Source organism: Triticum aestivum, chromosome 4D, assembly GCF_018294505.1.
Source record: "Triticum aestivum cultivar Chinese Spring chromosome 4D, IWGSC CS RefSeq v2.1, whole genome shotgun sequence".
Lineage (NCBI taxonomy): Eukaryota > Viridiplantae > Streptophyta > Magnoliopsida > Poales > Poaceae > Triticum > Triticum aestivum.
Genome location: NC_057805.1, coordinates 502,607,571 through 502,625,428, shown reverse-complemented (window position 1 = coordinate 502,625,428; position 17,858 = coordinate 502,607,571). Strand labels below are relative to the sequence as shown.

At 52.0% G+C, this 17,858-nt stretch overlaps 2 protein-coding genes across 2 annotated transcripts; both read right to left on the bottom strand.

Moving 5' to 3' along the window:
- Window positions 1-5,229: 5,229 nt before the first annotated feature.
- On the bottom strand, window positions 5,230-7,044 carry LOC123100616 (12-oxophytodienoate reductase 1). Its single transcript, XM_044522514.1, has 4 exons — window positions 6,800-7,044; window positions 6,455-6,726; window positions 6,168-6,341; window positions 5,230-6,077 (listed from the first exon to the last, which is right to left on the bottom strand). Exons 1-4 carry the CDS (start codon window positions 6,865-6,867, stop codon window positions 5,491-5,493), a joined length of 1,101 nt encoding a protein of 366 aa, XP_044378449.1. The 5' UTR covers window positions 6,868-7,044; the 3' UTR covers window positions 5,230-5,490.
- A 5,336-nt stretch (window positions 7,045-12,380) lies between these two features.
- On the bottom strand, window positions 12,381-15,856 carry LOC123100615 (cell number regulator 6). The gene is made up of 4 exons (XM_044522513.1): window positions 15,605-15,856; window positions 15,397-15,511; window positions 12,940-13,205; window positions 12,381-12,826 (listed from the first exon to the last, which is right to left on the bottom strand). Exons 1-4 carry the CDS (start codon window positions 15,713-15,715, stop codon window positions 12,647-12,649), a joined length of 672 nt encoding a protein of 223 aa, XP_044378448.1. The 5' UTR covers window positions 15,716-15,856; the 3' UTR covers window positions 12,381-12,646.
- Window positions 15,857-17,858: the final 2,002 nt, after the last annotated feature.

Here is a 17,858-nt window from a genome sequence, read left to right as displayed (position 1 = left end):
CAGTGGGTGCGCTGGCGCGCCCCCACGAAGAAGAAGCAATGGAAAACTTACAAACACGGCGCGCTCCACCTCCTGCGTCGCCTCCACCTCGGCCTGGGAGAAGGCCTGGATCCAGTCCATCCGCCCTCGCACGCGCCGGGGCACGGCGGCCATCGCCGCCTCCTCCTGGGTCGGAGGCCCGAAGAAGACCTCGCCGGTCCCGCTCCGCGTCGGCTTTGACTCGGCGACCCGACGACCCCCTGACCTGAGCACCAGGGCGTGCTCCCCGCTGGCCGCGTCCCCTGCGGTCGGCGCCCTCTCCGGTTTGGTGGCCGGAGCGACACGCGGCTCCCCCACCAACGGCTCCTCGTTCGTCTGCGCCTGGGGCGTTCCCTTCGGCGCCTCCTCCGTGACGGCGTCACCGCCGCCTCCGTCGGTCCCCATCCGCTCGACCACATCAGTCCGCGGCGGGGTGTCATCCCCAACGACCACGACCTCCCGGTCGAGGTCCATCACATCTGCACGGCCGCCTTGGCCGTGCTCCCCCTCCGACGACGGCACAAAGACCGTGGCCGCCACCACCGTCCCTGCCGGCAACGCCGGCTCGCGCCCACGTCGCCGTGGCGCTAACCCAGGCCAGGGCCGACGCCGCCTCCAGCTCTGCCTCGGCCCGGTTTCGGTCCCGCCAGGCCAGGCCTTTGGCATTGGCCGGGTCCAGGCCGAGATCCGGGTCCGTCCGCTCCTCCTCCTCCTCCTCGTCCCGGTCGACGGTGCCGGACCGGCTCCTCCGGAACGCAGCACCCTTGTTGGATGCCGCGTCCGCCGCCGCCAGCGCCAGCGAGATCGGTGACCTGAAACCCAAGACAAGCTAAATACGAGCTAAGCAGAGCCGCACGGCTACTCGGTTCAAGCAAAAGAAACTCACCCCGACACCACCGAAACGACGGGCCTCGTCGCCCTCTCCTGTGGAGCGGCGCGCCTCCTCTTGGCGGGCGGGTTCGCACCCCCGACCGGGTCCGCCACGCGCTTCCCTGTCGGGGCCCGCGACGCGATGCTGTCCTTCCCGTGCGGCCGCCTCGCCGCCGGCGCCCCTCGAGACGACCCGGCTCCGGCCGCGCCGCCGCCTCCTCCACCGGGCGCCACTGCGACAGCAACTCGCGTCAGCCTCTCAAGACCGTACTGCGACCGGCGACTCAAGAAGTGAACATAAGACTTACCGGCTCAGCGCCCTGCGCCCACGTCAGCGGTCATCTCCTCCTCTCCGCCGTGGGCCTCGGGCTCCTCCGAGGCAACGCGCACCACCTGCACCCGTGCCCGGTCGTAAGGATGCCAGATGGCATTCAGAAGCACCTCCCGCGTCGCGTCAGGGCGAACAAGAAGATAAGCAGCAGCGAAATATGGAGACCAAGGACTCACCGTCGGTGCCGGGTTCACGCGGCTGTATGGGGGTTTCCCAAACTGCCAGTCATCCCGCAGGCAGGCCTTGGAGATGTCGTTAACCCGACGCGCGACCTGGTCCGCCCCCAGCCGCAAGTTTGCCATGCGGTTGGGGTCCTGAAGGCCGGTCATCTGACCGATGAGGTGCCTGTGCTGCTGCAGCGGCAGCACCCGGCGGATGATGAAGGTGGTGATAAGGTCGGTGCCGGTGAGCCCCTCCCGCTCCTTCATCACCGACACCCGCTCGCACAGGTTGAGCACCTCCTGGGACGGATGCTTGGGGTAGTACCCCCAATTCTGCTTCTCCCTCGCCGGCGAGTTGACGAAGGGCGGCAAGTTGATGCGGTTCCCGCCAAGGTTGCGGACGTAGAAGAAAGAATTCTGCCACTTCTTGGCAGAATCCTCCAGCGGCATCTTCGGGCAGTCAGCGCCCGACCGCTTGGAGATGACGGCGTCCCCACACTCGGACATCTCTCCGGCCTTCGGCCCCTGCTGCTTCAAGGAGAATAAGCGTACCCAGAGGTCGATCGAAGGCTCGACCCCCAGGTACCCCTCGCAGAGGGTGACGAAGCCCGACAGCTGCACGATGGCGCCGACGCCAAGATGATGGGGCTGGAGCCCGAAGAACTCCAGGAAGTCGCGGAAGAAGCCGCTCGCGGGAAGCCCGAACCCACGCTTGAAGTGCGGGAAGAAGACCACGTGCTCCGTGCCCTCGGGCCGCGGCTCCCGCTCGCCCTGCGGAAGGCGCGTGGCGACCTCCGTCGCCCCCGGCAGGCGCCTGGTGGTGCGAAGGTAAGCGATGTCATCAAGGGTGACGTTCGAGCCCATCCACGAGCCCGACGACAGCGCCATCGACAAAGATACGTGAGAAGAAGGATAAGGTGGCTACGAAGCTCTGCTCAAAGCAATGGGCGTCGCGGTGCGCGGCGGTCGCAAGAAGCAGAGGAAGGAAGACGAAGGCAGGGGGCGCGAGCGAGAATGATTTCCGCCGCCCCCTCCTCGCCCCAATTTATAAGCCGCGGTTTGAAACGTGGGGGAGTGCGATCGTTTGCGCCCGCCTCTCCCACTTCCCCACAATAACTGCGCACGTACGTGCGCAATAACTGCCTCGAGAATGGCAACCGACTTGCAGACGCTGCAATAAATCCGCGCGCGTGGGCCGAGGGCGCGCGGCCGCGGGCCCCAGCGTCGCCCTGTCCTATCACGCCCGTGGCCTGTCAGGCCCTTCCGGCTCCCAGACACCACGTGGCACCGCCGCGAAGCCCAAAAGATTGACTCAAAGATTTGGTGGACTCCTCGGTTTCCCGCCGCTGCCGGGATGCCGCGATCCGGCTTCCGGAAGCCGGCACACAGTGGGTGTTGCCGGACACGGCGGTCACAAAATTCGCCTCCTTCAAAGGGGGAAACTGCGAAGGCCCTCCCATCCGAAGACGGCGGACCTTCACAGGTTCGGGGACTACTGTCGGGGGGATGAACCCCGGGGAGGCAACGAAACCCGGATCCTTTTCAAAAACAACGGGGCCAGCATCGCCCCTCAAGATGGCTCACGCTTGGCCGAGTCGCTCAACCCGGCCAAGCCCCTCAACCCGGCCTAATCCTCGACCCGGCCAGACTCCTCGACTCGGCCCCAACAACCAGCTCAAGGCAGCCGGACCCAGCACGTCAAGACTTCTCCAACAAGCCAGCTCCTCCCTCGGCATGTTCTCCAACCCGGCCGAGGGTCAGTGGCCGTCCCATCCCAGCCATACAATGGGACGAGTCTCCACCAACTGATGACCAAAGCCACAGTGCCCCGCCCATGCCTCTGGTCAGCCGGGCGTGGCAACAGTGCCCCCCACCTACCCGCTGACCAGGGTCGGCGTGGCGACAGTGCACCCGTCGTCACCCATGGCGCCAGCAAGCGGCGACCTGACGGAGCGCCACTGTAGCAGACTCAACCCAGCCACTCCCTGATGATCGACAAGACGGCCAACAATGCCCCCGTACCTGGCGGGCCCTGCGCCCATAGAGCCCGGCGAGCCCTGACCCCCGGCGGGTCCCAGCACCGGCTTCCCGGACAATGACAACCCGGCCCCACGGCCTTGTAACATTACCATCGTACCCCTGGGGGGTTGACCTATAAAACCCCCCAGGAGCCCTCATGCATACGGGCAACTCTTTCACTCGCACAGGCGATCACTCACGTAGCAAGCAACACCCAAGGAGAGGGAGCAACCTAAGCCTTGGCTCGCCTTCCTTCTTCCTCCATACAGCTCTAGGAGCAACTCTTTACTGATACATATCAACTACACTCGGTAGGACTAGGGGTGTTATCTCTCCGGAGAGCCCTGAACCTGGGTATGTCTTGTGTCCCGCGCTCGCTCATGCCGACCTCGCCTCCGGAGCCCACCAGTGCCCTCGAGCCTCCTCCTATCATGATCCATCCCTTGGCATCTGCCGTGCGCCCACCACGACACATACCCAGACCTCTCACCTAACCCTAACATCTAAAGCCGGAGGCCCAGACCGAGCCATCTGCCAGGTCCGGGGCCCAAACCGGTCTGACGCACTCACATGTGTCGTCGCCGCCATCATCCAGTGGTCCATCTTCAGAGCAGATTGAGGTGACAACCTTGGCAGGTCCTCCGTCATCGACGTCACCACGACGCCAAACGACGACCTCCACCTACGCGAGCCTTGGCAGGTCCTCCGCCATTGACGCCACCACGACGACAGACGACGACCTCCACCTACGCGAGTCCATCTACAAGCAACGACGTAAATCCATGCTAGGATAGGGCCGCACCACCGCCGTCGCCCACCACCCACAAGCGCCACCCAAACCCAAGGTTCCCAAAGCGGCGCCTTCAAGAAGGGAATGGCGCCGTGAGCGCCGCCGCCGCCCAACAAAGTTAGGGCTTTCGCCCGGGAGACCTAGGGGAAGGGGGAGTAAGGAGATCAGTCCATACCGACGCCTCCAAGGAGGGGAACCGCGCCCTTAGGCTTCGCCGTCGGCGCGACCAGTCATGGCCGGCCAGGGATTTCGTCCGAACTAGATCCCTGCCACCAGCAGCGCCTCCTGTACAGAACCGGCGACCAAGAGGAAGCGCGGCCCAACCAGGCTGGCCCGCATGCCGAACAGGGGAGGAGGGGAGGCGCCAGATCGCGCGCATCGACCGCCGCAGAAGCCGTCGCCGGCCGCCAACGACCACCGGATCCCGCCGCCCGCGCGGTCGGGACGCCAGATCCACCGCCCGCACGGCTGCTAGCCGGCCGTGCCTTGCCAATGGAGCCGCCGCTCCAGATCCGGGGTTCCCCACGCAGAGGCAGGGCAACCGAGGCCCCGCCGCCACCATCCTTGGCGCCCCGAGCTTGCCCGGCGGCTGCCTCAGGCGGCGGCGAGGAAGGGAAGAAGGGGGGGTGAGGAGGAGGGGCGGCTAGGGTTGGGAGGGAATTGCTCCAGTTTTCCAGTTATGCAGAGGTTGTGTGTAATGTTTAAACCTTTTAAGTAATAAAGCGCACTTTATCGGAAAAAATATAAGAAAGATACGGGGCAAGTTTTAGGGGTCAAAAACCCCAATTTAGTTCGCTTTGTCAATTGAATTAGTAAGTTATCCTGGTCTAGAGGGTGTTCTTCCTCCCCACTCTAGGGACTGCTAGAGATGCCCTACCATAATACAATCCTGAGCTAACACCACATAAAAACATTCCTCTAGCCTGATTTTGTGTGCTATGCAAGGTCGAGCGTGAGCCTTGAGTTACTTCTCAATCAACGATGATGGCAGAAGCTCCCAAATCCCAAGCACGACAAGAGTGAACCAACCAGTTAGGATATGTACAATGGTGCTATGTTAAAATTGTTACATAGGATAAATGTTGAGGTGGAGAAGAAAGAAATCACAAGAAAAGACTCGTTTTCTCTTATTTAAGAGATGATCTCCTAGCACAATATGTCTCACTATATATTACAAATAACTAGTTATTTAAGATAAGACTAAGACATACTCTATCGTAGACATGGTTTTATTGTCATCTCTAAATTGCATGAAAGGATTAAGATAAGAATGTCTTATCAATCACTGTTCATGCCCTTAGCTAATCCTCCGTTTCAAGAAAAGGGTAATCGGTGTACCCAACAACAGGATCAGATGTGTAGAACGTGCTCCTGTCATACTTATTCAGAACCGCGTTCCTCCTGAACCTCTCTGGCAGGTCGGGGTTGGCCAGGAAGAGCCGCCCGTACGCCACAAGATCAGCGTAGCCTTCGGCGACGGCCTTGTCCCCTTCCTCCCGGTCGTACCCGCCGTTCACCATGAAGGTGCCCTTGAACGCCTTCCTGAACGGCAGCAGGCGCCGCGGGATCATCCACTCGTTGACGCACATCCGCGGCTCGATCATGTGGCAGTAGAGGACACCGAGCCCGTTCATGACGCCCATCACGTGCAGCGCGAGCGCCTCCGGGTCGGAGTCCACGCAGTCGACGTAGTCGGCGAACGGGGAGAGGCGCACGCCCACGCGGCCCGCGCCGGCCTCGTGGCACACGGCCGCGATCACCTCGGCGGCGAAGCGGCAGCGGTTGTCCAGGCCGCCGCCGTACTCGTCGGTCCGGTCGTTGACGCCGTCCTTCATGAACTGGTCGATCAGGTACCCGTTGCCGGCGTGGATCTCCACGCCGTCGAACCCTTCGATCACCGATGATGATCAGCGTTGCAAACTACGTACGTAGCAAAGATGAGGACTGTGGGGCACATGCATGGTTGATCATTAATTACCGGCTCTCATGGCGTTCCTAGCGGCGACCCGGAAGTCGTTGACGATGTGGGGTATCTCCTCCGTCTCCAATCTTCGAGGGGGCGCGAACTCCAGGACACTACCGTCATGGGCGACCTCAGGCGGCACTTGCTTATCCGTGCTCGACACCGGAGCTTGCCCATTAGGCTGGAACTCTGTATGCGCCATGATTGAGACTTGACACTTCGATTCATCCATTCGAAAACGAACACGATAGGTACGAGGATAATCCTTTGAAAAGAAAAAAGGTACGAGGATAATGTTGTACCGGTGGGCGAGACGCGGCCCGTGTGCCATAGCTGGCAGAAGAAGACGGCGCCCTTGGCGTGCACAGCGTCGACCACCGGCCTCCACGCCTCCACCTGCTCCTGGCTCCACAGGCCGGGCACGTGCGGGTAGCCCCGCGCGGCCTCGGACACGGCGCAGGCCTCGGCGATGAGGAGGACGCCCGGCGCCGCCCTCTGCGCGTAGTACAGCGCGTTGTGCGGCTGGGCGATGTTCCCGTACGACCTGCACCGCGTCAGCGGCGCGAGAACAACCCTGCGTTGCGTTGTCGACCATGGCGGCGTCACTAAGGAAACGGGTTACGAGCTAGCTATAGTAATCAACTGACCTATGCGCCAGGTTGAAATCGCCCATCTTGTACGGAGTCAGGAGCGGAGTAGTCGTCTTCGTCTCCATGCTTCCTTCAAGGGAAGTGGATTTTTCAGCACCACGGCCTTCTTCTACCGACGTCAGTAAGAGTAGTGGCGAGCTCGCGGTTGCTCGATGGACTATATATCCGATGAGAGGAGACGGAGTAGTCCCGAAAATCCACGTCCAGTCCCGGAGTAGTCCACCTTCAGCCCCGTGTTGTCGAGCTTCTATTGCGTCAAATTAAGTTAAGTGGACTAGTGGTAATGCACGTGATTGACCTTTCTGGCTGTGTAATTGTCTAGGTTTGTTTTAACTTTGTTGTGTCATGCATATGGCTGCTTTCGTGCGTGCCTGTGCGACTGCGTAAATTTCGACCAATCAAAGCAAGGCGACGAACTCATATGTACAGCGATTGCACCAAAAGAAAAGCATCTATCAACAGTTGGCGTGTTGATGCGAACGGCCCACCCCCAAGGTAAGGTAAGGATCAGCTACTTGCCGATGATATCTGCAACTCATGTCACCGCAAACCTGTTTTTACCGGTGCCGGGATCTACCGGTGAACCCCTAGCCAATAAGAGCAAGACACCACATCAAGTCATTTATATACGGGAGTTGAATTCCCCCCTTTCGGCAGGATTCCTACTCTGTATTCCCTAAGCTAGGTCCCACCACCTAGGATGCCCCACCACATGCATATCCAAGACGCCACATCACGTGCATGTCCCGGCAGCATAACCACGTATTTCACTTTTTCAAAACACTTATTTGAATTCTTTTAAATTGAAATTTCACTCTTCAATATATTTGAAATGGATTATTTTACTTTTAAGTATGTGTAATAAGCAGAAAAGAGTGAAACTGATTATTTGAAAGTAGTCACATAACGCATTTCAAATAAGTTAACTTACAAGTTTCGATTAATTTTTTCCCAATAGCAGTTACATATATTTCAGAGAAGTAATTTCATTATTTTCTCAGAAATTAGTTTCACAACTTGCAACAACCCATCGAAATATCAGTTTCACATATTTTGTACAACTCAACTACACATAGTTATTTCAATACATATCTCACCGATTTCAACTCTTTCAAGAAATAGATTTGAATTATTTCAAAAACTCGTTTCACTCGCTTCAAACAACAGATTTCAATCTTTCAAAAAACACAAGTCAATCGTTAAAAAAACTAGTTAAAATAGATTTCAGTTCTTTCAAAAACTCTATTTCAATTATTTCAAAAAATAATTACACTTGTTTCTAAATAATAACTTCACTCAATTTTCGAAGCCGATTTCAAGTCTTTTAAAGGCCATATTCCAATTTCATATTTCACAATGATTGAAACTGATTATTCAACACTCAAAGAACTGATTTCGATCTTCAAAAAAGAAGATTTCAATCCAATAAAAAACATACACTACCATATTTTACAAAATACTGAAACTTAGTATTTCAAAAGAGTGGCATAAATAATTTTATTTTTTTGCAATATCATTTCAATTATTCCAATTCCAAATTCATATTTTACAATGATTGAAACTGATTATTTCAACTCTCAAATAACTGATTTCAATTCTTCAAAAAAGAATATTTCAATCCAATAAAAAACATACACTACCATATTTTACAAAATACTGAAACTTAGTATTTCAAAAGAGTGGCATAAATAATTTTATTTTTTTTGCAATATCATTTCAATTATTCCAATTCCAAATTCATATTTTACAATGATTGAAACTGATTATTTCAACTCTCAAATAACTGATTTCAATTCTTCAAAAAAGAATATTTCAATCCCATAAAAAACATACACTACCATATTTTAAAAAATAGTACTGAAACTTAGTATTTCAAAAGAGTGGCAAAATTAATTTTATTTTTTTGCAATGTCGTTTCAGTCATTCCTATTTCAATTTCATATTTCACAATGAGTGAACTGGTTATTTCAACTATCAAACAACTGATTTCAATACTTCAAAAAGAAGATTTAAATCCTTTCAAAAACATATTTCACTATCATATTTTACAAAAGACTGAAACTTAGTATTTCAAAAGAGTGAAATCATTATGTAAATTAGTGAATCTGTATTTTCAAATTAGTGCAATAATTTGTTTGGAATGAGTAAACTTTGTTCATTGAAATGAGTGAAATCATTTTTTTAATGAGTAAAATTGGTTTTTTTAAACTCGTTTGAAATATGTTCAAGATTAGTCTTGTTTTAAAGATCTCATTGTCAAGAAATCAAATATATAAAAAATATGAAATAACCAGATTTTTTAAGAGATATTGGTGAATTAATATCTCACAAGAAAATAAATGCTATTTTCTCTATGGGTGAAGAGGACTGTACGTGTGCATGCAGTACTTGATATACAAGTAGTGGGGGCGTGGTCAGGTATTTGTCAGAAGGTGTCAGTTGTATATAGAAATGCATTGCACAAACGAATCTTTTCGACTGCCTGCACACATCTGAATGCCAGAATCAACGATGGATGCTTCACCGGTAGCTCCCGGCTCCTGTAAAAAAACTTTTTTGCTCATGTCACTTTTGACAAAGTGACATCGCCCAGTGAGTAGCGAGGAAATCCTTAAACACTTCAGGTCAAAGAAAAACAGCATCCAAGCGAGTAGCACAAAAGCTATTAACTTAATGCCGAGCACGAATACAGGAGACGCCACACCTAACAGAACCAACCTAGACTACTAGGACGGAACCATGCCCCCTTGAGAGGCCACTGGACACCGTTGCATCGAACACACCAAGCCTGCCCTCTCACTCCGGGCCATGGAGTGCTGCTAGAACCACGGTGACAACGCGGGAACATGTATAGGATAGGAGACCATCGAGGCCACCCCATGCCAGTGTCAAGGATGCCACATGTAAGGATCAAGGCATGCCCAAAGCCGCTGGCCTAGTGCAACCAAAAGGGATCGGAGCTCCATGCGACGTCTCCCAGAGGGTCACGACGCCACGCGCCACCATCAAGTCTGAAAAGAAGGACTAGGGTTTTCACTCAGACATGGCACCGTTAGGGGACCCGCAACGACGCCTCCAAGAGGGAAGCAATACCCACAAGCAACATTGCCAGCGCCGGAGTGTAGAGCTTTCGCTCGAAACCTTACATGTGCCACTCGCAGCACCTAGGTGGCGACTCAACTGGAGGGTGGGTCGCCGCCGCCAGCTCAAAGCCTCTAGATCCAGACCAGAGAGCAGCCATTGCCGGAGCTACAGTGACACCAGGATCACACCCGCCAATTCCCTTGCTACTACCCACATCACCAAGATGAGGTGACACTACTGTTGAAGTTGCGGTGCAGCTTGCCGCAGAGCCAACCAGGCAAGCTCACCTTCCCGTGTCGCCATGGCGTCCAAGACGAACTCTTGGCCGCCCCAAGACATGAACCTGCCGGAAAAGCACGTACCTTGGAATGTACCCGACAACCAATTAGTGCAGAGGAACCCTGGCTCTAGAGTCCAGATCCCGCCTGGATTCAGCCCCACACCAATCGATCTGTTCGGGGACAGGGATCATTGGCCCCTACCCACATCACACTGCCGAAGTAACATCAAAACACGTCGAGTCGTCGTGGCAGGGGGGCCTCCATGGGCCAGATCTGGCCTCTCCTGATCCGACCAAGGATGCATCCGATGGACCGCCATCCTCACCCGAAGATCCACCAAACGCCATGCCATCGGTCACCGGAGGTTCGCATGCAACCGCAACCGCAACCACCCCTGCCACCTAGCCGACACACCGGCCCCTGCGCGGGTGCACGCTTGAAGAGCGTCAAGAATCCGACCATCCACCGTTGGCCATGGGAGACCAAACCATATGCCTGTGCCACGTTGGACACGGTCGACTAGGCCCGCCACCTCTCGCGCCCCGTCGCCACGCAGCAAGTGTCACCGCCAGATCCTTGCCACCATAAGTAGTGTCGTCATCGCAACAAAGGCGAGCGCACGAGCCCCGCTGCCACCTTCTACAGCATCGCCAGGGCTTTGCCGACGACTCCTCTGATGATGGCAGCGTGCGAGAGAGATGAGGAGAAGGAAGAATGTGGCGGCGGTTAGGGTTCGCATAATTTTTCATCGAATCTCATGTCAATTTACCGATACAACTAATATAGTCGAGGAAGGAGAAGAACTGGGTTCTGTCATCAGTGTCTTCTGGTTCCCATCATTTCCCGCACACCATGAGGTGAGGGGAACCACACATTGATGACATGTTATAGAGCAGTTCTAGTCCTTTCTTCTTCTTTCTGTGAAGAAGGGCCCAAATCTATTAAAAAGGTTCATAAGAAGTACAAAGCACCCTAACATAATAAAAGTTACATTAAGGACCATGCACCGCGGAACGACCACTAATACCGCTGGAACGAGTCATCAACGCGTCAATGTCGCCGCTCCCGTACTGGAGACGGCTTGACCTTGTCGATGACAGTCAAGAAGTCTTCATGCACGTGCCCCTAAGGACCAGCGCCCCATAGCCGTAGGCATTGCCATTGAACCCTTGAATTGATATAAAAAGTGTGGCACCAAATCTCGCCGGTGTGCACACACAGCAAGAAACCCTAACCTCGCCTTCCGAAGGAGACAGCGGGAATCAATGACAGAGCTCCGTCGACTCCATCGCAATGGACAAACTCAAGGAAGATCATATCCTGAAAGACCAAATCGAAGTTGAAGCGCTGCCACTGGCCGGAACGCCCTTGCGAAAAAAATTCCTAATCTATACTACTAGCCGAAGCTGAGGCACCTAGACCCCCTCCTCGGCACTGGCCGTCTGAGCGGTAGGCAGTGGGGAAGTGGGTCTCGGTCTTCCCAATGAAGCTTGGATGGGATGGGTGCCCTAGCTGCCACAAACTCGAGAGGGAAAGAGAAGCCCTAATGGAGATCTAGTACTTTATAATATGCTATGTTCATGTGTTCTCGGCGTTGCCCAATGCGTCCGACACCAAAGAGTGTGTGATATTGGAGCCCCGCAGATCGGCAAGCCCCGATCTTGAAGTTCGGTGTCTCATGCTTTGAACTGCCTTGGGGTTGGTGGGCAGCGAAGAAGTGTCATGTGGGCTTTGATTAGATTCCCGCTTCGATCTTATGTATTCCCGATCTTCTTGACTGACAGTTCGGCGATAATCCATAGATCAACAGTTTGACAACTTGCCTTGTGAGGGGTGTATCCCCAACCACAACATGTTCTTGCCTTGTGGGCTTTGATTATAGATTCTGGCATGGACTTATGCGGCTCTTCAGAACCTTCAATATTATTTCAGTCTGTGGCTCAATGTAATTTCCGTCTTCTTCGGATTCATAACCCAAGTTATGGTGGAAAGTTGAGATGCAAAAGGTGAAGCTAGAGATGACTGACTTCGAAGAATCCGAGTGTAACTTTTAGTTTTATCATGGATCTTTTTCTTCATTTGTATTTCAGTTTGTTCGATTTGATGTACTTTACTTAATAAATCACTAAATTTGGATCATTAATTTGCTAAAAGAACAGTTCACAATTTACCCAAAAAAATAACAGTTCACGACTGCTCAAAGGGATATTAAATAGAGATACAAACCTGTGAAATTAATACCTCTGAGAGTATATAGCAGGTCATCAGCAGTTCTACATGACATAAGAACATTTGACCGACTGATCAGCAGTTCAGTTCAGCCAACGTAACAGCATGCCTACCTACCAGGTTCGTCATGGAGTTCAATCTCAGCCTCACTTACTCACTCGTGCTATCTTAATAAATCAAAATTCCCTTATTTTCCTGATTTATCTGTCTTGGTTGTTGGGCGTCTATGTATCCGGCCGGGCACCCTCAATCAGAGGCAGCACGATGACTCTCTTGGCATGCCCATCTCTTCCACCGGAGGCGCGTCGACGATGGTCATCTGCACTCCATCCTCCCTCTCCACGAGGTGGCCCCTCCTCTCGCGATGCTCCTGGCAGTTTGCGCACCAGTGCAGGCAGCAATGGACCATACAAGGGTCGCATGGCGAGTTCTAGTGGAAACAAGTAGGAGGTAAAATCACTAGAATCAAAGTAGCAAATTTTGACCCAACATATGAGGACGAGACATAACCACAGAATGTAGTGAAGGGTTTCATATTTCCACCTTGAGATGGTACTTTTTCTGGAGCTCCTGACGGAAAATGCCGGTATAGGTACCACACAGCCACCAGCTGAACAGTAGACCTTCTCCAATAAGAAACGACGATCTTGGATCAACCCCATGGAATATTGCTGTCAGGATCGCAAGGGCGATCCCTCCTTCCACAAAGACGGCATGGCAAACACATGGTGCTGTCCATGGGGTATCCTCTTTAAGAGCCGCAACATTGCGCCCGAACAACACGCATGGACAGAAGCATCCAGTTCGGCCTAACATGCACATGAAGAAATGCACAGGTTTACAACCAGCTAGCATTCTGTGGAAACAACATGCTAGACATAGCCTCATCAAGAAGGATACATTAGTTTAAGAATGGAAGACAAAAATTAGAAGCCGTATGTCTATGTTCGACGGCTCAATGAGTCAGCTTTCGACGATTCCTTAAGCAGGATGACCATGAGACTATTATATATGAACTAACAATGTATACAGACACAACACATGCTTACCTAATAATAGAGTATAGTAAAGTCAAAGACACTACGGCTATGGCAAATGTCAGCACAAATAAATAGGTTTAAAACAAGCGAGGCAACTTGACAGTGCACACCTTGTTTTCTCGATAAAGGGAACTTTTATTAACTCATATTGTAGTATCAAGCGGGTACAAAGCATATTGAGTAGCCATCCGGCCTCGGCATGACTAGGATGCAAATAGTCAAAACGAACAGTCTCATAGTGTAAAGAAGACATTAAGGCAAAAGTAAAGTCATATAAGACTGACACTTTGACTACGCAAAGTTCCTTTGTAGCCCAGGGTGTGGATATGCATAACTGCTTACAATAGCAAAGATTTGCAGGTGACATGCAGGAGGCAAAAGAAAACATAAGTAAACATCTAATAAGTCAAGCAAGGAATAAATATATAATCAACCAACATAAATTTATCCTGATCTGCATTAAAATACAAAATTCAAGAAACAATATATACTAATATATGGGCGAATGGTGAAGAGATAGGTGAGGCGTTTACTATAACATAAGTGAGAACAATTTACTACTCAAGGTTGCTTAGGAACAATTTCAGACATTGTAAGTAGAACATTTATTCCATGATTTATGAAAAATAAGCACTGTACTTATTCCTATTATCTGCACAGATGGGAAGCTAGTGTTCCCGTACTCTCTGATCATACAAAATTAAATGTAGTATTAAACATAGATAGTTCTACTCTAAACTTGTATATGTATATGCTCTTGGTGGGGAATTGGGGATTCAACCTTGACCCAATAAAATAAGTGACGTCTTATGAAAATGTTGCTCAAGCTAATTACGGAGGAAGTTTTTAATACCTACAGAATAGATATGTCGCTCTCACCTCTGTTTTTTTAGAACACCTGAGAGGGACAGAGAATTCCTTCATTGCATTATAGAAGAAGAGAATTGCCCGGTTAATCAGGGATAACCAGGCAAAAACCCAATACAGAGGCACGGTTAATTGAGAAAAACTGGCAAAAACCCCACACACACACACACCACACGACTGATAATGGGACAACCATGCAAAAAAAAAGTGCCCCCACGATTGATTAAGGGACAACATGCAAAAAATCCTAGCACACGATTGATTAAGGCACAATGTGCAAAATCTCCCACAACCATGACAGACCCCACCGCTCATGAAGCGCCGGAATGCCACTAACACGGAGCGAAGCTACGGCCCCACCTCATGGGGCCACCACCGCACCGCAGCCCGGGTTCGCCACCCCGGCATCCAACCAGCAAACTCGAGACCACAGTCTCGACTTCCACTACCTCCACCAACGAGACCAATCAACACGGCAATAGCACAACCAACAGATGCAGGCTCGGCCTCCAAAGGCGACGCCCCCGGGGGGGGGGGGGGGGGCAACAAAGACTCCACCATCACCTCTGTTTTAGATTGAGTATCGTACACTATTAATCTTGGACAAACACTTATTGGTCAACATTTGACCTGTTGGCATAGGATAGATAGTACTCAAGGTAGCGGGATCGAACTCTTGGTAAACCAGGATCTATTTAAATGGGGTTCACATACTAGAGGGACATTTTCTGCACATAGTTGAAATTGCGTTACACAACTTCAAAATGAGCGTTTCTCCTGTTCAAATTCCTTGAAATTGCGTTAAACGGTCAAAATTTAGATGGTTATAAACTCAAATGTAGGAATTTTACTAGTCGATCTACTGAGAATCTCCATGCCTGTGACAGTATGTTGATTCAACATGAATGGAGAGAATTATTCTGAAAAACAGCATGTAGGAAAAATGCTGAAAATGAAGGAAAGGGACAATGCAGCGTTCCATCAGATCGATGGGCACATGCATGACCACATCGTTTTTGTTTTCTCCGATCAATCGAGTAGCCGAGACAACGGATCAGAGAATCGAAATGGGAAGGCAGGTTTAATTACGTACAGCTCGCGGGGTCGGCGGTGCATCCGAAGATTCCGGTGCTCCAGGGCTCGTCGGCCGGCAGCTGGTAGGACTCCGGCAGGACCTGGCCGCACTCGGCGCACCATCTGCACCCGGGCTGTGCATCGACCAGATCAAATTATAGACAAGAGATCAGTGGATTGAGAATCAATGAGGATGGAACGAGATGGATCGAGGAAGGAGAACGTACCCGTGGGACGTGGACGGGCTGGTTGAGCTCGCCGGGGCAGATGTCCTCGGCGGGCGCCTCCTGGTCCCGGGTGAGCTTCACGTAGCGCGGCGCCTGGCTCTCCTCCGCCATTGGTCGCTTTCCTCGCCGGCCAGCCACGATGGGCCCGAGTCCAAGGGAAGGATTGGACGATCAGATTCATGCAAAGTAGTTTTGGGCGAGACAATCCGGACCGTTCGCGTCGCGCGGCTCCATCCCAGTGCGCCATTGGGCTCCGTTCGCGTCGCACGGCTCCGCCCCGATCACACGGCCCGCGGGGAGTTCATTCTGCCGTTTAAGGCGACTATCAAACCATCGGCATCCCTTCGCGCCGAGCTGTCCGGATGTGTTTTGTCATCCAATGCGATATTTCATCCATCTACGGACCGGTACGAATGGTTGTTTTTTCGCAAACTGCAAGCAAACTTAGGAAGCTGTGCGGGAGTCCGGACATTAGCCACATAGGACTCTCACACCCCCACCTCACTCAAATCCCCTCCTGGTCCCTTTTTCTTCCACTCCACCATGCTCCCTTTCTTTTCATCCGCACTCTCATGGTTTGACGCCGCCGATGTACCTCTCCGGCCGCCGCTAGGCATCCTCGGACGTCTGCAGACCCCACCCACGTGACTGCCCACCTTGGACTACGCCGATGTCCACCCAAGAATCCCTCCGCGGCCAGGTACCCTTCTCACCCCTGCCGGCGCCGTCCATGGCGGATACCGCGCCTGGCAGGTGTTTAGTCAAATGTTTGAGTTTTTTTTGAACGTCTTGTTGTTTTTTAGAGAAGCACGACCGCAGGGTACTCGGTGTTTAAGGGTGACCTTGTTGTGCGATGCGAGGTTGGCCGTTTCTGAGACAAGGGTATGTCCTTTTGGCAAAGCTTGCATGCTTCGTTTCATGAGCGAAAGAACTTCGCGCCCAACGACATGCATGTTATCCATGCACGCATTGTGAAGTCACTAACGCATCGGCGGTACACCATCTGCAATTGCATCATGAACTTTTGCGATGCGCCATTGGGCTCGTCAACCATGGAGATCATAAGTGTCGGTACTAAAACCGGCAGACCTCGGGTAGGCGGCCCCGAGCTATGGATCTCAGATTGATGGGTAACAAGAAACAAAGGGACAATATTTACCTAGGTTTGGGCCCTCACGAAGAGGTAAACCTACGTCCTGCTTTGATTGTATTGATGATGATGTATTGAGTACATGCTTGATCTACCTCGAGATCGTATGTTGTGTTTTAACCCTAAGGTAAGTAAAGATGAATCTGTCTCTACGGACTAACCCCCCCCCCCCCAACTTATATAGGCACCGCGGGTACCTAGGGTTACATATGGTCGGTTGCTAACTGTAGAAACACATGACAATAGCCGGAGCAATCCTTGGGGTAACGTCAAGTCTTCGGCAGAGTCCATCTTCACCACGCCAGGGTTCGAGGCCTCCGGAGTCCTTCATTATGCAATTGGTGGGCCATAACCTCGGCCCATGGACTGTGGGCCAACTAGGTTGGTACCCCTTAGTCCAGGACACCGTCAGTAACCCTTGAACTTGTCTTCGGAGCTGGGGACAGCAATCTTCCTCGGACGAAGGACTTCGGCTTGGGTCCTCGGCTTGATAGGCGAGTTCCTCCCTCCTGGTGTTTATTCATATGAAACTTGGGCTTTCTCTGTGCAAAACCGCTTTCTGAGCTCTCCTTCTAACGGGGCAGTCCATCAACAGTATATGAAAGTTTTAGAATATTGGCGTGAAACAACCAAAAAATATAGATACGATGGAGATTTATCACATATCACAGGGTTTGGATGCACCGACGAAGTTTGCACCGACTCTCGAGGTGAGAAAGGGCAATTCACGGTACCAAAGAGGCTATCAAATGGTGGAAACACTACAAAAAAAGACACATCCGTGACATTTTGGGCCGAACGAAAAAAAATTCTGTCATACATATGACACTTCTATGACAATAATTGTGACAAAACCCGGTATCATCATAGATGTGGTGGGCTCCTACTTCTATGACAAAAAATCATGACAGAAAATGGGCTTTTCGTCCTGTGCGGGCCGGAGACGCAGCTGCATGACATTCTTTGGGCCGTCCATGACGGAAAAAACCGTGGTAGAAGCGAGGGGGAGGAAAATTTCGGGGAGTTCCCGGTTACGGTGGGAGGTCGGGGGCCGAGCGATGAGCGTTTCTCTCGTACACGTACGCGCGTGTGTGCGAGGCGTTG